Source organism: Gadus macrocephalus, chromosome 20 (assembly GCF_031168955.1).
Source record: "Gadus macrocephalus chromosome 20, ASM3116895v1".
Classification (NCBI taxonomy): Eukaryota; Metazoa; Chordata; class Actinopteri; order Gadiformes; family Gadidae; genus Gadus; species Gadus macrocephalus.
This window is the reverse complement of record NC_082401.1, coordinates 8,866,488-8,894,315: the sequence shown is the minus strand read 5'-3', so window position 1 is coordinate 8,894,315 and position 27,828 is coordinate 8,866,488. Positions and strand designations below refer to the sequence as shown.

The following is a 27,828-nucleotide window of genomic DNA, read 5'->3' as shown; positions in this document are numbered from 1 at the left end:
GGAATGGTCCAGAACGGATGAATCCAGCAGAATGAGGTCCACCACTCTAGCCAACCATCTTTATACATCTCGGTCATGTTTTATCTTTTTAGCTCCGTCTCATGCTCTCGCTCTCTTCGTCCTTCACACTCAATAGATCAAATCATCACATCAGATCCCACATGATGCTGTGGATTCCTAGTATTATAATTCTCTTGGTTGCTGCTCTAGTTTTTATATCTGGTTGGTTTCCAAAGTCTTGTGTCTATCCTTGGGAAGTGCGTTCGTTTGTCCTACAATTGGCAGGAGGTTGAGGGCCGCTTTGGTTCCTAGTGATCTTTGTGTGCGGTCTGTTTTCTTATTTTGCTTACTTTATAATTTATGGGCTCTAATTTGCATGGGAAATCTTTTGATACACATTTTGTGATATGGTATACTCATGATGAAAGGTGTCTGCTTAGAGTAACCATCGCATGATGTCTAGTCCAGGGATTGGTTAACAGCTGGCAGTTTGAACGGACATGACTAATGTTTGTAAAGAGTTACAACATTTTGTATTAAATACTATAGTATACAAAAAATAGTGAAATATCAGGTTCATATATTTCAGTTGAACTTGATCGGAGTTCTGAGACGTGTCGGGGTTAAACGTATGCCTAGCTGTGGGTAATACGTTTTCTTAGTTGGATACGACCATGGTCTAAGGTCATTCCCTGTATACCAAATCAAAGTCCACTTATAAAAGATGTATTGCTAGATACACCACCCAGCTCAAACATCAACAGATGACTCCATGAAAAGGGAGACATTCAGAGACTTTCAGAATTAAAAAAAAAACTAAATTAGTGTTCAGTCTACTGTAAAATGATGGGCAAATGTGTGATGTGAACCAGCTTAGCTCAGCTGGCTGGGCAGTTCATTTGAGGGGTTTTGGAAGGGTTGTATGATTCTTGTAACTAAATAGAGGTTACAGGCTGACCAGCATCTTGTATTTGTAGAATATTTTTGTTACACAATGTTATCAATCACATCATTGAAATCAGTCAAGCGGCATTGACTACAGATATGTGAAGGTTATTCTAAGTGAGGAGAGATTTGACATGTAACACATTGCGACTTTAAAATATATATGAATGGCCCTTCTAAACCTTGTCTGGCCTCCGTGTATGAAGCCCAACTGGACTTCGGAGCTGACGATGGAAACAGGTGTGAGAAAGTGAACAGACAGAGCAAACTGACCCCCCCCCCCCCCCCCCCCCCCTCGCACACCTCAACACCTGAACACATGCTTATGCACACACACTCCCAAATTTCCACTCTGACATTAATAAAGTGCTATTTTACCTTGCACGGATTCACCATCAGACACCCTCACACATGCAAACACACCCGGAGGGACAAGGTAAGAGTTGAGGGGATGGAATATTTGTTTGGATGTGCTTGTATCAATATTCAACATGTTTCAAATCTAAAACGTGTGTGTTTATGTATGTGTGCACATTCTCTGCCAGCTGTACAGGAGGCAAATCCACTTGTACACACACACACACACACACACACACACACACACACACACACACACACACACACACACACACACACACACACACACACACACACACACACACGACCCGGAGAAGCATATTATAGTCAGTAGTAATGATGGAGGTCTGAAGTAGGTTATGCAAGTGGCTTTGATGTTGACATCCCCTTGACCCTTTCTTCGCCGCCTTCGTAAAGAAACCCACCACTGGGTTTCTTTTGAATCCTGTATGGTTCTGTCTCATCTACCTGTACATATAAGGGAATAAATACTAGTACCTATACTTCTCCATCAAATACTACATCCTTGACCTTGGAAAAAAATACCTGAAACTTACACTACATGCCTCGCATTGCATACTCAATCACTGTCATCTTACACCGTCAACCATCCCAATCCCCAAGCATATTTCAAATATCTGAAAGACAAGACACCTGTCTGATTCTCCTGCCTCTAACAGAAGCCAATCAGCTGTTTCCCCTGCCCTGCTGCGGCCAATGAACTGCAGGCTAGGCAGTTTGATATCCCTTCTATTGTCGCTGTGAGGTTAAAGGAAGAAGAACTTGAGCCGTCTCCCTCTTTAGTCTTTAATTACAGCACGTAGCCAATTGGGGTGTGGGGCCTATGTGTCCCCCTGGGTCTCCACCAACACCACCAGAACTTGGAGAATGGAAACTAACACTGAAGCCCAGCTGGCTTACTTTGCATCCAGGACGACTTGGGTTTCTACAACACAGGAAATACTTTGGCTGTCTCGGTGCGGAAGGCTGAAGCATGGTGTTCACGCATGGACTTCTTTGTTCACATATTCCATTGAATACTCACTCTGTCCCTCACTCACTCACATAATAGCCATTCTACGGCCTGGTTGATTTTGTATTGCTATGCGTGTCCCTGGAACATGCTGTCCAACCTGGACATGAGATTCTACAGTGCTTCACTGTACAAGAGCTATGACTCACATGTTAAATAAGGAGCAACCCACATGGACGTTTTAACGGAGGCATCAGGGTCCCATCAGCTGCACAACTTTTTCCTTCAAAGGAGCAGCTGAGACATGTCTACAGGCGTGGGTCGGGTCCTGCCGTTGCTTACTAATAAACTCTGATTGCGCCGAGACGCAGGCGGCTTCTTGGCGCAGCGCTGAGGTCGGTTTGTCCGTGTTAAGGGAGTGACTGGTGGCCTTTGCCGATCTCGTTTGCTCGTGTTTACAAAGTAATGCTTTGTGTTCTCTATATCCCGAAGCTTCATGTTCTGTTTTTTTTTTTTTTTGCATCCCTCCACTCTTAGGTCATCCGTCTTCACTAATGCTGTTGACGAGTGAGCGGCTTTGTGGACAATGCCTCGGTTCTGAATCATTCGGTTCTGGAAGTTTGTCCATGCTAATTAGCTGGACCAAAACATGCTTAGTTTGTAAAACTATCCCTGATGGCGAAATGTTGAGTCGGACGAAAGGCCACATGATTCGAGAGCGCAGAACAAGCCAGAAAAATCAGTGTCTGAAGAGTCTAAGCTTGAGATAGTTAATGTGAAAGATTAAGATTCATCTCCAAAAGAAGGCTTGGTTCAAATTAGTTTGTCATCAGATGGTTTTCCACATGGAAGGGGAATTTTAAACATCCTGAAGGCAAACTCCTGTGATCTGATAATGATGATAGAGTTGGAACCTTAGAGGCTGACATCCCTTGTCATTAAAGATTCGGGTCGTCCCCTTGTTAACAAGTTTACACTGTAAATTCTTACCCTCACATCTTGTTATATAGGAAGAGGACAGAGGCACACCGATTAGTGTCCCTGTGTGTTGCATACCCTGAATATATTTTCCCCACTCGGGAAACATAGGACCCTTTTTTTTTCCTATGCATAGGACCCGGGGAACATAGACACGCTCCCGGCATTTCTTCTCTGCAGTAGACTGGAGCCGTATGGCCCTTCTATCATATGTCCATGGTATGGCCCTACTCACTTAGTGGCCATCTTGGTTCCATCTTTGTACTAAACGCTAGCTGAGTGGCATTCAGGTCCCCCCACCCAGAAAGTGTTTAGAACCAAGATGGCTGCTCGGTGAATCAGGCCCATATATAAGACTGTAGCTAACACTCCAACTGCCAAAACAACTCACTCACTGAGGTAACTTGGCTTACTGGGGGTGATCTCTTCCCACTCTCTGATGTTGGAAATAGTGACTGAATGGACACACTAGGCAACCTGCTCAAACACACAGTTGTAAAATTCATCAATTTATTTTTTCTTCATGGGGGGGGTCTGGCCGGTCTCCCCAGTCTCTTCTGCTACAAAAGGGACATTGCTGGCCGTTCACAAACATTTTTCCTTGGCTCCAGTAATATAAACATTACAACTACAAACCGTTCATTATGACTGGAAGTGTGTTGTAGCATGTATAAAATATACTTTGTTTATTATATAGTGCATAATTTTTTTCATAGTAAATACTTCCTGAAGTTTCAGGTCATACTTCCTGTTACAAATACTCTTGTTTGCAGGACTTTCATTTCAAAAAGACAAATTCCACAATGTTTTTCATTCCTGAAGCAGGACTTTTTCACCAGAAAGACTTAGAATTAAAATTCATAATTTAACGAAAACAAATACCTTTTTAATCAAACGTGTAACCAAACGATAATTTAACTGGATAGCCTTTGTACTGTGAACAGACAGTTGTTCCTTAAGGTTGTAACCCTTCAGCATCTCCAGCAAAACAAACAACACTTGCTTGCTGTTTATACATTCTAATCTAATGACAATATTGAATTGTAAAGTGTGCGCTGATGACATATTGATTAGGTTGAGTGATTGACTAGGCTGATTGAACACAGTCTTGTATTTTCCTGAAAACAGAGTTACCAATGACAACATGAAAATGTGTTTCTAGAACGCACTCCTGTCCCCATGGTTTGAACGCTTGTGATCGCCAGTCGAACAAAGTCAGGACAGATTGTTGTTGAAGATTCCGTTCTCTAACTGGGAGGGTAGTCGATGGCAACCAGCCGGGGTACCCCCAACTGAGATTAAGGCAACGATCACCTGAATGGGGAACCATCACTTTATGTTCTGAAATGATGATTACAGAGGCAAGTGAATAGAGCGGTTTGATTTGACGAAAGCAGCTCGGAAGACGTCATTTTAAAAGTAGCATTGAACGTGGGAACAGGAAACAGATGGAGGGCGGTCGGGTTAGTTGAAAGGTGAATTACGACATGGCAGGGGCTGATTCATTACAGACAGCTAACGTTTCTCGGTCCATCTTTAGGCATCCCCGTTGGAATGTACACGTATGCGTGCGCCCATGTGTGCGTGTGTACACATTTAACCTAGTTTGTGTGTATGTGGGTTTGGAGTGGAAGTTGGTCACCACAAATGATGACGCTAATATAGTGGGGCGAGCAGGTTAGCGACTGAGAACATCCACATTCTACTCCCTCTCTCTTTCCATCACAGGTGGAGAGACATTGACCATCAACACATTGCGTGTCAGAACACACAGTGGAAAAAAATGCTAGTCCTTTAGTCCTAGTAAGTTCATGTAAATAATTGTGTGTGCGCTAAAGCAAAACCTGCTTTGTGTTGACATTGCACCTCAACTGATTGGACAGATCAGCCACTGGAAAGTTGTGGGCCAATCGGTTAATGCCAAGAATGCCAAAAACGACCATCAGATTACAAGAGAGCTGCCACCACTTGGGTTTTTCCACGTACCCAGCCTGATTGGCTGATATTAGTGCCAGCTATGCTTTGGCAACCAGCGGGCAAATCAGTGGAACCAGTGGGCTTGGGTTTGGTGGGAATGTAAACCAGAACATTAAATTCTAGTTGGACAAGTTAGACGTCCACAACCGCAGCAGAGCAGGCCATCTATTAGACAGCTTGAGGACATCTACATTGCCTCGATACAAGCATATTTGGTACAAATGCATTGAAAGGGAAGTTAAAATGTACGCAAAAGAAAGGGACAAGTGAAATAGGAATGACATAGACAAGAGCAAGTAGTCTTTCACAGTCGCTCCGTCACACATCATATTCATAAGGTGGGGATTTTCCTGAAACCCTCAATAGCCCGAAGGGTTTAAGCAAATGAATGCCAATATTATTATTACTGCAACGCCGCAGTGGATTGCCTGGAAATCAGCTGTCAATCAACACAGAGAAACCTGCTGTTGACCTATAGCTCCAAGCTCCTTGACTTTAGTTTTCATGAGTCAAGTTAATCTTGTCGTCTTTAGTGTTTCACCGACTGGAGGAACTGGTGGAGGGGATAAACCTTCTGAAGAGTCTGGTACCAACCAGAAAATGGCCATCCATCTCTCCTCTCCCAATGGCTCTCGGCTCAGGCAGGTTGAGAGCTCGTCCACCAGTAGTGTTTTCATAACATGACCGAAGAAGGTCTTGAGACCTTGGAGTCCTGTCATTGGCTAAGGTGATGGTTGGTTGGGTTGTGGGCTGGTATTGACCTTCAGATGCTCTCCTCCGTGTGATGTCCGACCCCCGACTGAGGCGTGTTGATTGGCTGAGGCTCACAGCGTGTGGGACTGGGATTGATGGTAGGGGCCGTTCACCTGCAACAGAAGAGGAGATGTATGGCAAGTCGAATTGTCATTTATTAACTAAGTTTGACTATCCGGAATTAAAATTGTAGATATCAACAACTTCTTTCTGACTAGTCGTAATTACATTTAGAATCGTTGGAATTTTGATTCAAGATATCAGTATCGTAATTGTGACTAGTCGAAACGACAGATAGAGATATTTGTAATTCAGTTTTGACTAGGCGAAACTGAATTACAGATATCTGCAATGACGACACGGAAAAATACATTCAACTCGTCACACATCTTAAATGACAATTGCAGATATCTGTAATTCAGTTTTGACTAGGCAGAATGAAAGTTAAAGATATCTCAAACGTCATTTGAGTGCGAATTATCGGGCGTGACGTTTTAGATATCCAGAAATACGTAATTTCCCCATGCCGCCATAATCAAAGAAGAAGTTGGTTCATTTCCTTATTTTTATGAGAAAGGAGCAGTCAAGGCGTTGGCTGTAATTGAAAAAACCATCGGAAAATGCCATGAAATTGAACGAGTGAATGATGATTTGAACGACAACGACCTGCTCCGCTCCCGCCTAAAGCGGGAGGCGGTCCTATAATTTGTCATCACAGATATCTGAAACATCATTTTGCCTAGTCAAAACTCAAATTCAAGATATCTGTAATTAGATTTTGACTAGGCGGAATGAAAGTTACAGATATCTACAATTTTAGATATCTCTAATCAAAATTCCTTTCAAGATATCTATAACTTGATAATAGATATCTACAACGTCATTTTGACTAGTCGTAACTCCAGTTAGAGTTATCTACAACGTCATTTCGCCTAGTCAAAACTTAATTTAAGATATCTGAAAAGGGACATGTAGATATCTTGAATTGAGGTGAATTAAAGATATCTTGAACTGGAATTATGACTGGTCAGAATCAAATTGTTGATATCTCAAACTGGAATTACAGATATCTACAATTCAGTTGCAGATATCCGTAATTCACAAAGTGGATATCTGCAACTGAATTGTAGATATCTGCAATGACAAACCCCATAGACATGAATGGCGAAAATGACGTCATTTCTCCTAGGAGGAATGTCTTTGTGGATATCTGAAATGACAATTGTGGATAGGAGGAATGTAGTTGCGGATATCCGAAATGTTAGTTTTGACTAGTCGAAACTGAATTGCAGATATCTGCAACACATATCCAGTCTAGCGAATTTATGTCAAATCGGCTTGCCATGGAAATGATGAAGGCACGATGGGCTACGGGACAGAAGTCAACATGTTCCTCTAAATGAATTCATGTGTTTGACTGAAATGGAACTGACTTTAGTCACTTTGGATAAAAGAGTCTCCTAAACTACTAAATCTAAGATAATGTAGAAGCTTTAAAAAAAAAAAAAGATCCGTAACACTTTACAATAAGGGTACATAAGATAATGCAGTAATAAGAATTAACTAACAGTTAATTAACAGATACGTTTTAACTAGTAACTTTTACTAACTAGAACTACATTACAAAAACGTAACCCTAACCCACTACCCCTGATCTAAAGCTATATCATGCTTTATTAATGCTTATAACAGCATCAACTAATGTTCATTAATGGATTACTTAATGAATGTATCCCTATTGTAGTGCTACCAACAAATGACATTTGATGAAGCCCCCAGACAGCCGAGCAGAAGGTGTCCAACGTCCAGTTATCGTGGTTTCCGTTACTGTGGTAGCCGGGCACAGCTCCAAGCAACTGGACATGAATATAACAGGCATTTAGTCGTAGTTACGAAACATTTTCCACGAACTGTTTTTAAACAAAGGTCAGAGGTCGTTCCGGGACCCATATGCTGCTGTCTCAGAGCGGGAGGGATCTTATCTCAGCGTACGCATGCAGCCGGGGGAAAACACTCTGAGCACAGGGATCCAGGAGTACTCTGCCGTCTGGCCTTTGTTTACCATGAGGATGGGTGGGGAGGGCAGGGCCAGATCTAAGCTCAATGCCTGGAATGGAAAGATGCAGAGCTTCCATTTGTTTTCTTTCCTGTTATGATTCTATTTATTCCCGACCCGCTTGATTGTGTTTAGCTTCCGGTTTTAATGTGATGCAGAGTGTCGCTGGTAGGGGAAGTTTTTGATCTCTGAATTTATCCACTTGGTTCTCACCATGTGGCTACTGGTATAAAACTGAAGGAACCCAGTTCCTTCAGCACAGGCCTGAGGTTCAGGCCACTGGTGTAGAACCCAGTTCCTTCAGCACAGGCCTGAGGTTCAGGCCACTGATGTAGAACCCAGTTCCTTCAGCACAGGCCTGAGGGCCAGGCTTCTGGTATAGAACCCAGTTCCTTCAGCACGGGCCTGAGGTTCAGGACACTGATGTAGAACAAAGTTCCTTCAGCACAGGCCTGAGGGCCAGGCCACTGGTGTAGAACCCAGTTCCTTCAGCACAGGCCTGAGGTTCAGGCCACTGATGTAGAACCCAGTTCCTTCAGCACAGGCCTGAGGGCCAGGCTTCTGGTATAGAACCCAGTTCCTTCAGCACGGGCCTGAGGTTCAGGACACTGATGTAGAACAAAGTTCCTTCAGCACAGGCCTGAGGGCCAGGCTACTGGTATAGAACCCAGTTCCTTCAGCACAGGCCTGAGGGCTAGCAGTATATAACATTTCCAGTAACATGTACCATTATGTATTATAGTATTCCAAAGTATTTAAAGGGAAGCCAAAACAAAGATATCATTATGATTATGCTTGCAGAACCAAACAGCAGCACTGAAAACCCCTGGCACTTTGCAATGGCGTCTTTATGACATACTTCTGGATACATATAATTCCTCATTTTATGAATAATTTAGTTAAGGTCCAATATGGGTCCAACAGAAGGCATAAATATATGCACAATCTCTGTATATCCTCTGCTGCAGTCCAACACACACACACACACACACACACACACACACACACACACACACACACACACACACACACACACACACACACACACACACACACACACACACACACACACACACACTCTTCAAAGAGTCCCAGAACAATCATCTTGAGCAAGTTGTAAGCTAACTGATTAAATACATGCCCACACCAGTGATGAGCAAAGGCTCTAGTGGCGCATTTCCACCGGAGGTTGCACCGTTCGTGTTTCCACCGCCAAAAGTGTGCGTGATCCGGACTGAGCTGTATTGAGCCCGGGGCCGTACTCGTCTCACAGTACTCCTCCGTTGGGGTACTGAGACGCCTGAAGGGGTGCCGGCAGGTTCAAAGTACACACGCCGTCCGTTGATTGGTCAACAGAGTCATCACTTCCGTGCGACAGGGGGATAATAACAAACAAACACAGTACCCGCAAGGTATTTCTGGACACAGCGAAAGATTAATTTAACCGAAAAAGTTTGCTGTCCTTCTTGGACATCCTACATTGTTGCTCTTTGTTCATTGTGTGCGTTCTTCTTTTTCCTTGGATTCATTAGCAGGCTACACTATGTCGCGCTGCTATGAGATCATGATGCTTACGGAGCTGTCACGGCTATCGGCATACAGCTTAAACCCGCCCTACCATAAGGGTACTGTCGGCGGTAGGAACGCGAGCTGTAACTGAGCCGGGCTATACCGCACCCTCACTACTGGGCTGAGGCGTGCTGGGTCCGAAGCGCACCCGCCGGTGGAAAAGGGGCACTAGGAGAGAAACTAGAACCCGAGGATGAAAGGACAAATAGGTGAATTTAAATTGGGATTGGGATTGCCGCAAGCACATGCACACACTTTATGTTCCTGGCCAAAGAAACATCCAATTAAGATTAAGAAGATAAAAGAATTGAGCTTTTTACAGTCAACGTCATCACAACTTTGGGACCGAGAGGCATTGGCCCCAATCATTTAGACAAGTGATCGAACTTTATTTGGGAATAAGCAGCATCAAAATGAGCGCTTGTGACGTGTCTGGTCAGACGAATCGATACCCAGCTGACAGTCAGGACCACGAGTGTTTGAGAGCCAGCGATGGGGTCAACGGCTTCAGGCTGTGAGACATGCATACGATGGCACAAAAGGCTCTCGTGTCCTCGTCGTTGGTGCGGTAGTCAACTCATCCTTCATGAATTACTTTGTGTTTGAATAAGTGCGCTTTGTGTTTGAGTAGTTCCTGAACACATAATACAGAAATGACCTAAATTGCAGAACCCGTGTGTCTGTCTGCCTGTCTGTGTGCAGTATCCTATATACACACATATACATGCAAAGTGTGTGTGACCGTGTCGTGTGTTCCCATGTGTGTGCGTCTGCATGCCTGCATCGTAACCAAACCATGCAAGTCGGCTGCCACACATGAAAGCACGACTAGCTTACGGCTACCGCCGTTTCCATAGCGCACGCATGCCATTGTCAAGGTCGCAGAACGGCGTGCCAGGCTCAGGGGCTGAGGCTCGCCATTGGGAGATTGATCAATGAGCGCTGAACATTATTCAGACCATGTTCATCCCACGGGTATCCAATCGCATATCAGTGATGTTATCAGGCCTCCCTAGTTTGGCACAATGTCCCTTACCAAACTGTATTCACTATTCACCAAAGGTGAATACAGAATAGGCCCACAATGCCTTTTTTATTGTGCTGCGTTAGGATATAATAATAATGGAAATTAATTGACACGGTCTAATTATACAATTATACAATTATGCAATTATTTCAAAGAACACATGATGACGAATCACGCAGTTGAAATTTTTACTCTGGGATGCTGCCGATGTTTGTCATGAACACACATATTAGTTTGAGACAACACTGGCCATATAAATGATGTGTGCACCAATGAATAATAACCAACATAGCAGTGGAGAACTCTACTCTGCGTGTGCGGTGATGTTTGTCAGACACAACAACACGCACACACTTATTGTATTAAGTTGCTTCTAATAGCCCTGTCAAATTCGAGACGTTGGATTTATTTGGTCTGTTTCAGACAGACGGAACACACACAATTACATATAATAGATTTGGTTATGCCGTTGATCTCCTGTGATTATTTTTTTGGTTCCTTATCTTAATGGAGACAGGGCATTCTCTGCCAATGCTCCCACACTCTGGACACATGGAACCACCTATCACTCCACATCCGCTCTGCCCCATCCCTGCCCATGTTTAAAAAACACCCCAAAACATTCCTCTTCACTAAGTCCTTTGACCCCTAACCTCCCCTTCCCCTCTCCCCTTTTTTGTTAAGCGACCTTGGGTATCTTGAAAGGCGCAATCAAAATCCAAGTTGTTGTTATTATCATCATCATCATCATCATTATTATTATTTAATAGCTCATTGAAAAGGGAGCCGATTTATTACAGATACTTGTTTCAAAGAGTACATATTCGACAATGCTTCACAAATAGTTTCCCGAGCTTCACACACAATGTCCTTGTTCTTTGGTAAAACATTTGTTGAATATAAATATCAGCAACCTAATAGTGTGACATATTGAATATAATATATAATATAATATAATATACTATACTCTTATAGAACACAATAGAACAAGACTAATCTAAAAATAAATCTGTCGTCTCTCAACAAGCTATATTTTGATTTGCAAGCAAATATCGTCAAACTGAAATCACGGCCCTTAAAGCTGAATCTTGGGATTATTGTCCCTCACGCAGGCGTACTGTCAACGCAGCGATAGTGAAACAGTTGGCAGCTCCCGTCTCTTGTTAACGTTTTTTTGCACTCGATTTTGGTGGAACCAAGTGTGTGATGTATGCGTGTGAGTGTTCCACACTGCTCACCCGTGCGTCGTAGTCCAGCACAAATGGTGGGATGTCTATCTCCTCAGGTCTCATGCAGGTGAGCAGCTGGCGCAGACTGTCCAGATAGTGAACCTTCTCCTTCAGACCAGACACACTGAAGGACGTGAAGAACCAGGTCGAGAGCTGCGGGGAGAGAGAGCATGAGAGAGAGAGATGGAGCGAGAGAGACAGAGAGATTGAACGAGAGAGACAGAGAGAGAGAGAGATGGAGCGAGAGACAGATTGAACAAGAGAGAGAGACGGAGTGAAAGAGACAGAGAGTGAGAGTGAGAGTGAGTGAGAGAGTGAAAGTGAGTGTGAACAGGAGATAGAAAAGATGTAGACCAAGAAAGGGAAATAGAGCAATGGACAGAGCCAAAGAGAAAAAAAGAGAGAAAGAGAGAAGAGAGAAATATGGAGTAAAACATGTAAAATGCAGAGTTTATATTTGAATGTTAACGGTGTGCTACATGTTTACAGTGTACAGTATGTGATTGTGTAAAACAGTATGTGATGTTTACTGTGTACATTAAGTGATGTTTACTTTGTACAGTGTGTGTCGTTTGATCTATTTAGTCTGTTATGTTTACTGTGTCGTAAAGTAAGAAGTTTACCGTGCACAGTAGGTGGTGTTTACCGTGTTGTAAAGTATGTGATGCTTACTGAGTACATTAGGTTATGTGTGTGCGTGTTTGTGCGAGTGAAGGGCAGGCTTTAGGACCATGGGGTTCTGAGTAGAAGACAGGAACTTTGGGTTACTTAACGTAATCCCTGGTTCTTTGATAACAGAGTGAGGTGTTTCACTATGGGAATCGCCTAGGCGTGACCTACTACTGGAAGCTCCAATTGCACCACGTCTGTCCTTGACAGACAGGTCGGACTGTGCCACAGGGTCCCGCCCCCTGCACTTATACAGTCGACCCGCCCTCCTCAAATCATTCTATACCGGTTTCTTTCCGTGTAAATGCAAGGAGGGACGTGTTGGTGAAACACGTCACTCTGTTATCAAAGAACCAGGGATTACGTTAAGTAACCCAAAGTTATTTTCTAACTTCGCTCGGTGTTTCACTATGGGAGATATAGACCACTCCCGTATTGCATATGTCTCCCGAAGCTATGCAAATTCAGCCAGGCAGCAAACATCACTTTGAGTCTGGTGAGATCGTCTCCAGCACGGCTTGAGAAACAGAAGGCCCTGAGACATCCAGCCTATCAAACCTAACAAAGGTGTGAGGCGTAGCCCTGCTCGCCGCAGCACAAATGTCATGCACCGACACTCCCCTGAATAAGGACCATGAAGTAGCCATACCCCTTGTGGAGTGGGCCCTCAAGCCATGGGGGGGCTGCAAGCCCCTACTTTCATAAGCAAGAGATATAGCCTCTACAATCCAGTGGGATAGCCTCTGGCGGGACAAAGGTTTGCCTCTATGGGGAGTGGCCCAGGACACGAACAGCTGATCCCCTTTCCGAAAAGCAGCTGACCGACTCACATATACATGTAGGGCCCGTACCGGGCATAATGTATTGAGTCTCTGCTCCTCCGCAGAGGAGAACGGAGGGGGGTGAAAAGCCGACAGTTCCACCATGAGACACCTATAGGTCGACTCAACCACCTTAGGCACAAAAGCCGGACTGGGCCGCAGACAGACCTTGGAGATCCCCGGAGCAAACTGCAAGCAGGAAGGACGGATAGACAATGCCTGTAAATCACTCACACGCTTAGCTGTGGTTAAAGCTAAGAGCAACAACACCTTCAGTGACACAAACTTCATCCCCACCGTCTCCAACGGCTCAAAAGGGTGATGAGACAGGGCATCCAGCACCACCGATAAATCCCACAAAGGGACCAGGGGCCTGGAAACTGGGAGCTTGCGACGCGCCCCCTTCATGAAGCGACAAACCAAGGGATGCTGCCCTGCAGGCTTATCCCCAAAGCCAACATGACAAGCTGAGATGGCCGCGAAGTACACTTTAATCGTGGAAAAGGCCTTACCCTTTTCCAATAATCCCTGTAGGAAACACAGTAGGTCCACCACGGAACACTGATATGGAATGGCGTGCCTCGAGTCGCACCAGTCCTCAAAAACCCGCCACTTGCCCCTTTAGAGCCGGCGAGTGGAAAGGGCCCTTGCATTCTGAATGGTGTCAACGACCTGTGCAGGCAGGCCTGCCGCATTCAAGTTCCACCTCTCACGGGCCAAGCCCAGAGCGCTACGCGGTCCGGGTGCGGATGGTAAATCTCCCCGCCCGCTTGGGAGAGGAGATCCCTGCGCAGGGGAAGGGGCCATGGGTCGCCCGCCAGGAGTTGCACTATTTCCGCCACCTAATGTTTGGATGGCCACCGCGGCGCTATCAGGATTAGCGACAGACTCTGTTCTCTCACCCTGGCTAGGGTGGGGGAGATCAGGCTGAGAGGGGGGAAGGCATATAGCAGCACGTTTGGCCACGGATGGGCCAGCGCATCTACCCCTAGGGGAGCCCTTACGTCTGACAGGGAGAAAAACAACGGGCACTGAGTGTTTTCCAGCGAGGCGAAGAGATCTACGGCTGCCAAGCCGTATCTCCGCCATATTTGTCCCACAACCTGTGGATGAAGAGTCCATTCCCCGTACAGGGGGTCTCCTCTGGACATAAGATCTGCTCCTCTGTTCAGGACACCCGGTACATGGGTCGCCCGAAGGGACAGGAGTCTGGTGCTGCTCCACAAGTTAATTTCTCGAGCTAACTCGTGTAGTTTCATTGAGCGAGTGCCGCCCTGCTGGTTGACGTATGCCACTACAGTGGAATTGTCTGTCTTTACCAAGACATGGCGGCCCTGGATAAATTGCAGGAAGTGTTTTAGAGCAAGGAACACTGCCCAAAGTTCTAGGAGGTTTATGTGAGCCTGAGCTAGATCGCGACTCCAGGTGCCGTTCACTGCTCTGCCCATCATTGTCGCACCCCCACCCTGACAAGGACGCGTCCGTTGTCATGGTTACCCTGGACGACACCGCCCCCCAGCGGGACGCCCGCTGTCAGAACCGTGCGCACCGACCACGGGCGGAGAACGGTAACACACGCTGGTGTTACTTTCACCTTGCGATTCAGGTGGCGACGGGAGCACAGACGTAGTGCTGCGACCCAGCGCTGAAAATCTCTCATCATCAGAAGACCCAAATGTACTACTGATATCACCGAAGCCATAAGGCCAAGCAGGCGTAGGCATAACCTGAACGATACGGTCTCTCCCCGCCTGAAGAGGGAGAGACACTGCGTGAGAGACGTCTCCTCTCTGATAGTGTGACGCGATAAGAGAGAGAGTCTATGTGGAGACCCAAAATTCCGCACATTGTGCGGGGTCCACACGGCTCTTTTCCCAAATTATGCTGAATCCCAGAGTCCTCAGATGATTTACCACCGTAGTAGAATCTCTGAGTGCCTGTTCGCGTGAACTGGAACATATCAGATAATCAGATAATAAGAGAATATTCTGATGCCGCTGTTTCTTAACGGTGACAGTGCTGCCTCCACACACCTGCTGAACACTCTCGGGGCCAACGATAGCCCGAACGGGACCACTTGGTATTCGTAAGCCCTGTTCTGAAAAGTGAACCGGAGAAATTTCCGGTGTGCGGGATAGATGGCAATGTGAAAATATGCGTCTGACAGATCGATCGTTACAAACCAATCCCCTGGACGGATTGAACGACAGAGCACTTGGTGTGTTAACATCCTGAACGTGTATTTGCGCAGGTGTCTGTTTAACACACGGAGATCTAATATGGGGTGAAGGGACGAGCTCCCTCTCTTCGGAATGAGAAAATAACGGGAGTAAAAACCCTTTTGAGCTTGCTCGTTCGGGACAGCCCTGATCGCTTGTTTTCGCAGCAGGGACGATATTTCGTCCTCTAGGATTCGTGCCGAATCCCCACTGGCCATAGAAACCAACACACCGTTGAATCTGGGTGGTTTCATAGCAAACTGCAGTCTGTAACCCTTGGAAACCGTAGACAGGATCCACGAGTGAACTGCGCATGCGCGCCACTGTTCCACTCGCATAGCGAGCGGGCTCATGTGATCGCGCCCCAACGACGTCACCCTCGGGACGAAAGGGGAGAGGTCTGCCCTCACAGGAGAAGCGTGAGCTCCCCCCATGAGAATGTAGGGACCAAGACATTGTTTTATTTTGTTTTGTTTTGTGCATCTCACCCTTGGCTCTGGGCCTGGTTGCGAAAATGCAGGGTTTATTGTGTGACACTGGGAAAATGCTTGGTGGCACTGTGTCAATCGTTGCCCCTGTCTCAGTTCGCCCTGAACGTGAGGCGAGAGAGACTGAGAAAGGGCCCCTGGAGAACTTGAACACATCCAGGTCCCTGAACCATGGAACTCGGGGCTTTGCGCTACCCCCCCAAGCTTTCTTTTCTTCATGGGAGGGGGAGAGAGAGAAGCTGGGATTGCTAGGTCGCACGCTTCTTCTTCCCCTCCCCGGGGTGGGGAGAGTGGTTCCTGGCTGCCGCAGCAGCGAAGGAGTGTTTGCCCCATGGCCTTGGGTTCTCTGACCTAGGCTGTTGGTCGGCCTCTGGGCCAGCTGCGTGGGCTGGTCTGTAGGCTTTCTGAGGCCTGTTTTAGGAATGCGCGATATAAACGATATACGATATAAACGATAAAAAATTGCCTACGATAGAGATTTTAGTTATATTGCTCTATCGCGATAATGTATGTTTGACGCGATCTATCCATGACTCGCGAAATATAAAGAGCCACGAGCTGCAACCGTCTGCAACGCATCGTCCGCGACCCGCGAAATTTAAAGAGCCACGAGCTGCAACCAGCTGCAACGCTTCGTCCGCGACCCGCGGAATTTAAAGAGCCACGAGCTGCAACCGGCTGCAACGCATCGTCCGCGACCCGCAGAATTTAAAGAGCCACGAGCTGCAACCGGCTGCAACGCATCGTCCGCGACCCGCGGAATTTAAAGAGCCATGAGCTCCAACCGGCTTCAACGCATCATCGTCATCTAAGTAAATATGGCTGAAAGCGAAACGGAGGAGCTGGTGATTGCTCTCATTTCATGTTCATTTCAAAATTATCTGCGTTAATTTTCCACTTATTGTTTTATGTTTTAATAGCAAGTATCTGTGCACACACTTGGAAGATTTTTCTTTATTTAAAATAGCCATGCCTAATACTGGACGTATTTCCCTAATTCACAGCATCCGTTTCTTTATTATTCTTTATTAAGACACCACCAATTTTTATTTCATTAAGAGAAGTATACGTCATTACAGAAGATTTTTTTCTTTTTTAAAGTCTCTGCAGCTACAACATTATGTTGTATGATTAGTTTTGCACAATAAATGTTCTCAAAACGACATACATTTAGCAGTTTAGCTTTCCTTAGAGTCTATGTAACCTGTTCTGAAATGGTTCTATTATGATTTATATATCGTGATATATATCGTTATCGCAATAGGTTGCATGTATATCGCAATATGGATTTTAGGCCATATCGCCCATCCCTAGCCTGTTTCCCCCTTGTTTTCCCCTTGCTGCCGCCGCGGCGGCCGCAAAGCGTGACCTCGCTGGCTGGGGTGGGCGGGGAACCTGTTTTCGGGGAAGGCAGAGATCGAAGGCCTCTCCTTCCTGTTTCCTGAGAGTGCTGGTCTCTCTCATCTTTTCCAGCGCTGGACCAAACAGACCCTTGGTTGGGTCATATGCAGCATCCATGACCTCGGCTTTCTGCGCGTCACTCAGACCGGAGAGACTGAGCCATAACGCTCTCTCACCCGAGACTGCGAGTCCCATGACTCGACCACAGCCCTGAACTGCGCCCCGTGAGGAGCTTAGGACCAGGTCATTGACGATGCAAATTTCATCCCAGAGGGCAGGGTTGGGTGACCCAGAGTCTAGCTGGCGACCCATTTCCTCTAGGATTTCAGCCTGATATGCAGACAGTAGTGTCATGGCATTGAGCGAGCATACCGACTGCGCTGCATATTTATACATCCTCTGGTAAGTGGAAGCGGTCCATCTTACCAGGCAGGGAGATGCCTGAAGAGGCAGAGAGAGAGCGACGGTTCGGGTGGAGGTGGTAAGCCACTGAAGGCTCCACAGCTGGGGGTTCGGCCAGCCCCAGCTCACCCATCCCGTGGATCTCCAGCTTTGAGCAGCCCTTGGTTGGAAGCTTGCTCTTAAATGGGCTGGACCAGTAGCGGCTCATTTCCTTCATGCTGATGGGAACTGCTGGTAAGAGCTGCTTAGAAGGCGGCTGGGCTGGTGGGAGCCTCTTGCCGTCGTACAGGTCTCTCTCTGCCCCTTCAGCATCAGGGGCTGCAGGCCATTGAATGCCTAGTTTTGCAGCGGCCCGTTTGCACACCTCGTACAGGTTACCGTCTACCGGTTGTACAGCGTCAGAGGCGCTAGGGGGTCTGGACAGTTGGACCGGAAAAGTGGAGTCGTCCTCCTCCTCCTCCTCAATTCCGTCCATGTCGAGGAGGTCAAAGTTGGCGTCGCTGTCGCCCTCTGCGTCCTCAGTGCCCGGTTCCGCCTCAAGAATTAAATCATCGAATAGCGGGGGCACGAGCGGGGATGCCTCCTCCATCATGTCCGCCCAGCTCGTTGTCGCGTGGGACTGATGGGTGCTCGTTGAGGCTATATTGGGGGCACCCGCCAGGCAGGGATCCTGGTTGTTAGTCACCCTTAGCCTCCTTTCCAGAATTTTCTCCGGCATCGATGTGCAGTGAGCGCATGAATGCGGGTCCGCTAGCGAAGCTTGAGCGTGTTTAATGCCCATGCACGCTATGCACATGGGGTGGGGGTCCCGGCCTGATATGGAGGCCCCACATGACGCGGATACAGCCTCCCTAGCCTTCGGCTCCGACCCTTTGGCGGGGGTGGCGGGCGAAGGCATACCGCAGAGTTCACTCGCCGTGATGCGTTCGTTATACTCCGGGTGTTTCGGCTCAGCCAACAAGCTAATGTGTACTGTGCCGTGGTAAGCTCGCCTTGACGCGTTAGCCGATAAGCTACACCGTAAACCAGTGACACCTGTAAACAAATACAGGGTAACCGGAGAAGCAGCTCGCCTTTATGCGGACACTGCCCAGTGCCCAGCGGGTGTAGTAACAGATAGCTTCTTACAAAGTTATTACTCAGCCGAACCAGGTTAAAAGCCTACGACTGCGTTCGGCGACGGAATCCTTGACGGCCCGTCTGTGAACTGTTAAGCAGTTTAAAGCTAACCTAGATGAGCTGAGGGAGCTTGAGTAGCTTTCTCACAGGAAGAAAGCGAGAATGATTTGAGGAGGGCGGGTCGACTGTATAAGTACAGGGGGCGGGACCCTGTGGCACAGTCCGACCTGTCTGTCAAGGACAGACGTGGTGCAATTGGAGCTTCCAGTAGTAGGTCACGCCTAGGCGATTCCCATAGTGAAACACCGAGCGAAGTTAGAAAAAGAACCTACCTTGGCTCTGAACGTGGGATGGACAAAGTAGAAGGCCCTCAAGTTTTTCTTAAACCTGAACACGGACACACACGTGAACACACACACACACACACACACACACACACACACACACACACACACACACACACACACACACACACACACACACACACACACACACACACACACACACACACACACACACACACACACACACACACACACACAGGGACAAACCCAAAATTCATAACCTTGATTATATTTAAATTACTGAAACGCTACAACAATGTTTTAATACTTTGGAATTAGTCACAGGACCATGGGAATTCCTGCAAAGATATCTTCTCTTAACGGGTTTTGTTGAAGTAGTAAAGTGGTTAGGATGATGAGACTTCATAATTGCTTACATATTAATAGCTACTGCTGCCGGGTAGTAGGACTTGTACTGGGGTATGTCTTCAACAGTGTTAGCTTAACTGGCTACACTCCAAAAGCACAATCGAACCGTACAAACGAACCCAATGACCGTGAAACTACACCATTAACCACACACACACACACACACACACACACACACACACACACACACACACACACACACACACACACACACACACACACACACACACACACACACACACACACACACACACACACACACACACACAGCAGTATCTTGGGATGATCTATATTTGTGAATCAAACGTGAGCCCTTATCACCCAGGATCTGTGACTCATGCACAACGGTCTCTCTTTCTCATACTCAAAATGTCCATATTTGACTCTGGTCAGCTCTTTTTTCCCCGCAGATCATTTATCTTTCCAACAGAGCAAGCCTCTCCCCTACAAAACACCCACACTGACTTTGCATTCTAATGTGAACACGTGTCCCTTATTGCATTGATCCAGGTTGCATTGATCCAACAGTCATGCTTAACATCTCAGTAAGAAATGGAAAGCTGGGAAACTAACCCCTGAAGAGTTACATCACAACGTAGGATAAAAAAAAAAATATTTTTGTGTTTGTTTTAAACGTCTTAGTACTACATAACAAGATGTTTTAAACATCTTAGCATTTCTACTATGATTTTTTTTCCATAATCGAGCAGCCCTAGATCCCTAACAATGTAGTATGTTAAGTTTAGTCCCTTTCCCTAAAAAACACTGCCAAGATAACAGCACTCACTGTTCAGCCCTCTGGGTGCATGAACACACTCGACACGCATATACAGAGAGCTCTGACAGGCCAGAACCAAACACCTGCTTTTGGCAGTGACATCTCTCCCAGCGCTGCTCTATAAACCGGTTTCTACACCATCCACCTGTTTCCTGGTGCTGCAGGAGCACAGTGAGACAGCCCAGGTAGCCTGTTGTAGGGTCAACTGTCACAGGTCCGCTTTGGCTGAAGCCTGATACCTGCAGATCATAGCAGCACTAAACTAGGAGTCTGATTCTTGTCTGTCCCTATTGTGTGCTGCTGTGTTATGCTTTATGTATTCTTACCTTCTATCACTGTTGTGTGCTGCTTTGTTATGCTTTATGTATTCTTGCATTCTGTCACTGTTGTGTGTGTTACTGGCTGTTATAGTTGTGTGATGATGAAAAATCTCTTGCTGGTTTCCCCTTTTGATGTATAGCTTTGTGGAAAATAATTTCCCCCAGGGGACAATAAAACCGACTAACTAAAAAACGATATAATACCGTAACTTACAAAAAACGGGCCTAAAATCGTACGAACTAAAGTCCCTTTTAATTTTACTTTATAGTGCCTTTTCAGAGTCAATTTCGACGTTGCGGGCAGGCTCTTATTATGGGTGTGGTTTTACTGGGGGCGGGGTCTTAACATGGTGGGCGGGTCTTACTTGGCGTCAACAATATCGTAGAGGTTCTTCAGGAAGTCTGTGTCCAGGTGGTTGTGTTCGCCGGTCAGCGTGTGGAAGTACACCATCACATACTCCTTCACCGCAACATGGTCCATCACATGGATGAAGTAGAGCAGCGCCTGGACACACAAACATATATGTAGAAAAAGCCATATAGATACACACATAAAGACATGCAGATAAAAACACACCAGCATTAGGCTGGTAGTGTGACTATGCTATTTATGCTATTTATGCTCTTAGCTACTTCTATTTTATTGTTTATTTTCATAAACCATGGAAGGAGCAGGCAATGCAAGCCTTTCACTGCTAGTTTTACATCTGTGACTTTGTGAGTGGCTAACAAGGCATGAACCCGGAGGTCCTAGGGGGAGGAGAGGGGGAACTCACCTTCTCCAGGTCAATGATGCTGACGGGGATGTTCCTGCCTATCACTACCACCACCGTCCGGCCACACAGGTCCACTCCTATAGACAAGCACACACGCAAACAAACTTAACAATGCTCCAGAATACAGAAGTTGGCTAGCATGGAGGTATGGGTGTTTTCTAAAAACATCCAGGACATTCACATTGACAACCTTCTATGGTTAAACAGATGAACGAGGTTGCCATCTACTGGTAGGTTGGGCAAATTACACTGGTACGGATTACAGTTTTTCTCAGTCGCTTTGGTTCATTTCTCAGATCAGAATTGAAATTCTCAAAACTACCTGTTCAATCTTCACATCAGTGTGTCACTTGTGCACATGAAAAAAACAGTTTCTCATTTATTTGAACACATTGCAAATGCTTTGGTACATCCATGCACATGATTATGTACAATTCTCTGCTCTTTCCTACATTATCAATTGCTTATGTCATGTTGATCAAAATGTATTGTAATGGTCTCTATGGAATAGTCTCACCCCCACAACATTTAGGTATTAGTTCATTGCATAAGTCTTTACCAGCAAAATGGTTTAACAAGTTGTCATAATATGTCAAGCATATTTCTATACATGTCTATACACTGGCATTAGACTCTTTTTTTTTAAAATCTGTCCTGAATTGGTCAATTGCTACCACGTGAATCTTGACTTTCTCTCAAGAAGGGAAATATGTGAAGTGTTAGATCAACCAACGATCAACCAGTTTACTGGAATAGCTCAAAGGTGCATCTCCTGAACCATGAACTGGCAAGTATATAGCTGGAGCACGACACAATGTTACATTGTCTGACAATTTGTGGCCCAACAGACAGGAACGTCAGGAGTTGTAGGATGACTGCACTGTAATTCCTACAGCAATGCATGTACAGTTTACCCTAAGGAGATTTTCCTATGTTCACATTTCTAGCAATGACATGGTCTGTCAACAAATTACAGTACAAACAGTCAAAGCGTAAATGTGAATCTTGTCCAGTCTCTTGCAATCAATCTCCCACGTACACTTAGGTGTAACTTACAATTTACAATAATTGTCTTCAAAACTTTAGCCATAGTTTACATCAGCACATCCCTCCAGAGTACACTGTTATATTGACAACATGACTAAGCAATTTGACTGTCTTATCCGTAGACAATGACACAAGGACTTGTCATTCTGATGGCACTGACATGTTCATTGAAACAGATATTTACTTTTGAGAGATTAACTAAGGATTTTGAGCAAGAGACTGGCTTTTGCAGGTAATCCATGGTATTTTGCTATTTGAACACATTGTTTTGAGAAATGCACTTACTGCTTTGCAAATTTCAATTCTGATCTGAGAAATGTACCAAAGCGACTGAGAAAAACTGTAATATACAGGTCAGAAGTGACAGACGGAGGGAGAGATCTTACCAGTTTGGTATAAAGCCTTCAGGGCTGCTATGTCTGACAGATCTTCTGCTCTAGCTCGCCCCAGCCAGCGGTTATAACTAGGAGGGAGGGAGAAAGGAAGACATAGTTGAGATAATCTATAGGTGAGAAATGTTAGCTATTCTCATTGCAAGGCCTTCTCATCTGACACAGAAAGCCTGGAACAGAGTGCATCAAATGTTTTTGATTGGTGAGAGAGAGGGCTCCATAGGACGCTGCTTTGTTGAGTTCTTAGTAAAAAAACGACACAAGTTATTGTCAGGTTCTTATTATTTTCACTCCAGTGACTAAAGGCTGGCGTCCACAGTTTTTAGGAAGTAAGAGAACAGAAATAGTATTGTGGTAGATCGCAATAACGCTAAAATTCATGACCCTCTCTCTAGGGTTTTGCGATTCTTTCTATCATCATATTTTCCAATCATGGTTATTCTAGATCGCCAATATATCTAGATGCAGCATGTAACTTTAAACATTATTACCTCGTTATCTTTAATATTCCAATCCAAATATATATCCAAATCCATAATGTTAACTCCCCTTATGGAGTGCAGAGCAACATTTTGGATGGCAGGCACAGGGTGTGTCAGATCCGTGGAAAAGATACGTCCAACTGGTTTTAAAATTCACTCATCACTCGTTATGATTAACGGGGCTAAGCGGGTAAAACATAAGTTCATCACTCAACTATATGACAGCTTTATTGCTCGATCTGACAGCTCTATAACTTGATGTAAACCAAAGTAGTCCAGGCGGGTAAACACATTATTTCCAACTTACTTTTAAGACGTGCTTGCATGCAAAACCCCTGATATTGTCAATAAAAATCAAATTAGAATATCCCTTCAATTGACAATATACAATCTGATGACTATTTTGCCTACTGTCCGCCTGTAAAGGTCCCATGGCATGCTACTTTATGGATGCTTTAATATAGACTAGAGTTTTCGCTCACGCGTTGCGCACGCTCAACCTCTAGTTGTAATTAAACCCAAAGCAATAATGTAAAAGTAACACATTTCTGAGCGGATAATATAATAACATTTGGCCTATCATTTTACAACTTAGAACATTCGTTCACCACAAATGACTCTTAAAAGCAGTGCCAACATTTAAATATTTTTTAACCATTCAGCAAACGAAAAGGCAACAGGCTGATTATCATTTAGGGGGCCACTCAATGACATGCAGAAGCGTCATCAACACGCCCACTGAAGTGATGTGTGAAATACAGACTTTCTACTCCTCATTCACATATAAGGTAATTTACCTTTCCTACGGAGAAAATACTACCTCAGGGGTAGTATTATTCAGGAGATTTCCAGGGTACAAATGTCCGGATATGTTGTTCACAAATACGGCCCATCAGGAGAATATCAGGACTTACACGCGTGTCTGAAAGCAGCTAGTGTGTGAGCATTTGATTACATTATAACATTTAAATTTAGGTAATTATTCAATTGAAAGTGTAGTTTACCTATGCATGCAAATCAATTATTAAATAGCTTTTACTGTTATTCAGGGATGAAAAGTGCATTGACATTTTAAAATGCAAGGCAAATATTGGTTAGTTGAAAATAATAATCATCATTGAGATTAAACATCTCTTCCAGTGTCCTGGCGTTTCAGGCGGCTCAAGGAGAAGAGTAAGACTAACAAAGTGTAGTCTTCTGGTAGACTCTATTGACATAATTCACCATACTGTGTTATTGACATGTTTTCGCTCTTTGTTTTAGTAATATAGTAGTATAGTTACTTAGTAACTGGTGCGACAGGCCTGCTATTATAGTAGTAAGATATTAGTGGGATATTGGCGAGGCGCATCCCTTTGGCAGTGTTCTGTATATATTCTAGAACACTCCGGGTGTTCCGGCGGTAGTCCTTGAGCTCTATATCTAAATAATATCATATTATACATAGATATCTATATCATATAATACATATTATCATGGCCAAAAGCTGTGTGCGCCACCAGACGATATTATGAATCTCAAACGACTGCGTCGGGTTCTCCGACGTCTCTGGTTCTTCCACTTCCTCATCAATCTGAAGTAGACTGAAACGCGACATGGCGGAGAAAGGGATTGTTGCCCACGATTGTTGTCCGCGATTGTCTCCCGCCGGAGCCTCGCTGCCCGCTGCCGAGGTGGTCCCTCGGCAGCGGGCAGCAGGGCTCCAGCGGGAGAGAATCGCGGCCAACAATCCCTTTCTCCTCCATGTCGTGGTTCATGTACTAAAGGGAGTCAAAGCCAAAGTTCCTTTCCCCCCCCCAATTCCTTCTCAACCATGGCTGATATAACCCCCACTACAGTCTCATTGTGGAAATACCAGAGACGTCTGAGAACCGAGACGTTATGCGCCATAACACCAACAGCCGAACGGTTATCCAAATAACAAAGAAGTGTACAACACTTGCGTTACAGTCTGTGCAATCTCACACACAAACACACACACACACACACACACGTGGTGTTTGCATGTTCGTAGCTCATTGTCTCATTGTCGGGGCCAAATGCTGTGAGGCGATTGGTTGGTGGAGGTTGTTGGACTCACTTCCTCTGGTGCTGTTTCTGCATGGCTGCGTCTGATAGGTTGCCCTGCAGGATGAGGCGGCGCTGTTTGTCCACGTCCCCCTCCATCCGGGAGAACGCATGCTGACCCACCTGGGCCATGTCCTGGTCCAGACTGTCCTGCTCGTACTCCTCTGGACACCCACACACCAAGGTTATTATATTAGTAACCAAAGCAACAAACAATGAACGTTTAGGTTTTTTCGGTAACTGAAATAACTATGAATAAATGTAGCTTTACAAAGACATTGTCTTTGTGAATTTGTCTTTTGTGAAAGATTCTTCCATAAAATATTGTCCTGAGTCAATAAATGTTTTTAAATGATATGTTGTTGAGCTTTTATTACACAATTATTTTTCAGACTTTGCTTAATCTCGCCCCAAAACAATATAAAAACGATTAAATGCATACAGCACAATCAAACACATACACAGGCATAAAGATCAGAAAATTAGTAATTGCACATTACTTATGATCATTATCTTGGGAGCTACAACCAGGACCTGGTCTTGTAACTTATAGAGCAGCAGTAGATCTAGGACAGGACCTTTTCTGGTGCCCTCTTGACTATCTGTAGATCTACAACCTGGACTTGTCCTGCTACCTTCTGGACCAGCTGTAGATCTAGAATCGGGACTGAACAGGTCTGGTCTGGTACCTTCTTGGTTCCCTGGTTTCTCTGTGATGCGGATCTGTCTCTCAGGAATGATGGGTTCTCCCTCAGAGTTCCCGATGTCGCCCGGGACGAGGGGCAGACTGGCCCGCTCCTCTTCCTCGGAGCGGGGGAAGTATAGAGGTAGCAATTTCTTGTAGACCGGCTGTGGAAAACGGAATACATGTTACAGAGTGTTAATTCAGAGGGCAGGGCTAAGCATCATTGGTATAGAACAGGCGGAGCTTGGGTCGTTGACCCACCTCTTCGTCTTCTGATACTGCAAACACCACCGTTTCAACGCCCTCGCCATGGTTCTCTAAGAACCTGCGTACCGTCCCTATAGCACACAAACACACACACACACACACACAAAGTGAAAACATCCGTAGCATTCTAATTGACACACTAGTTATATTCCTGAATACACTTGTAGCTGTGCTCATTACATTCCTGTAAAACATATAATTAAATTAACATACATGTACATGTAGTGTGTGTGACCGTTTGTATGTGTGTCTTACTGAATGCGATGTGTGTTGCTTCCTCCAGAGGGTAGCCTCGCTTCACGGTGCTGACAACACACAGTCCCACAGAGGCCATAGACTGCTCTCTGTTCACACACACACACACACACACACACACACACACACACACACACACACACACACACACACACACACACACACACACACACACACACACACACACACACACACACACACACACACACACACACACACACACACCGAGTTTAATCATAGACTAAAGCCCCCATTCACAAATAGTTCCTGGTCAATTACTTGGATAACCTTCCAGGCACCTCTAGCGACTTCCACTATTCACATTTGCAGCTAGGTTCTGGAAGATTAATCTTGCGCCCATTCACGTACAGCATAACAACGCTGGAATAGATGGGACAAGGCACAGCCCAGCAGATGGCGGTAATGCAGCCAGTCATGGACAAAGGAGCTCCCTTATTTCAGAAAGTTTCCCGTTTCCAATCATTCTTGAAAAAAATTAGCTTTGCAAACAAAATAAGCTATGTTTTGACTGGTTGGCTTTATCCTGTCTTTTGTCAGACAGACATAACCGCATTGTTACTGCTTGCGTGCGTACGTGCATGTGCGCGTTGGTTAATGCAGATCTGTATTGTTCCCATTTAAATATTACAATGTATCACATCCTTCTTTGACAAAAAGCTGACCATAGTCATTTGTCTTACTTCACACACACAAGTGAATGACTAACAGACAGACAAACAGACAAGCAGATGGATTTTACAGACAGGCAGACAGATAGACAGGCAGGTCATACAAACAGACATACAGAGATGCAAGTTATACATACAGTCAGAAAGACAGACAGACATACAGACAGGCAGTTCACAGAGGCAGACAGACGGGTCTTACAGGGCCAGCTGCAGTATGTTCCGGTAACAGCTGAACAGAGAGCTCTCGGCCGCCGTGCGGTACTTGGTCTTGTATTTTGGTCCCACAGTGTGAATAATAAACCAGGCCGCCAGGTTAAAGCCCTTGGTCACCTTGACCTCTCCTGTACGGCAGCCTGTTGAGGACAAAACAGTGG

General features: G+C 45.4%; 1 protein-coding gene and 1 pseudogene across 3 annotated transcripts in view; both read right to left on the bottom strand.

Annotated features, from left to right (window-relative positions):
* Positions 1-3,746: 3,746 nt before the first annotated feature.
* The window catches only part of gdap2 (ganglioside induced differentiation associated protein 2), a 29,365-nt gene continuing 5,283 nt past the window's right edge, over positions 3,747-27,828 (bottom strand). For all 3 annotated transcript variants that reach the window (XM_060040812.1, XM_060040811.1, XM_060040810.1), the window contains exons 4-14: positions 27,654-27,807; positions 26,766-26,854; positions 26,505-26,581; positions 26,248-26,407; positions 25,572-25,722; positions 23,004-23,080; positions 21,571-21,647; positions 21,160-21,299; positions 19,316-19,370; positions 11,874-12,017; positions 3,747-6,096 (exon numbers count right to left, since the gene is read on the bottom strand). In XM_060040812.1, the coding sequence (XP_059896795.1) occupies positions 6,055-6,096; positions 11,874-12,017; positions 19,316-19,370; positions 21,160-21,299; positions 21,571-21,647; positions 23,004-23,080; positions 25,572-25,722; positions 26,248-26,407; positions 26,505-26,581; positions 26,766-26,854; positions 27,654-27,807 (1,166 nt within the window). In that variant the 3' untranslated portion in view covers positions 3,747-6,054. The remainder of the gene's footprint in view (positions 6,097-11,873; positions 12,018-19,315; positions 19,371-21,159; positions 21,300-21,570; positions 21,648-23,003; positions 23,081-25,571; positions 25,723-26,247; positions 26,408-26,504; positions 26,582-26,765; positions 26,855-27,653; positions 27,808-27,828) is intronic.
* Positions 12,025-18,539, bottom strand: LOC132449157 (uncharacterized; annotated as a pseudogene).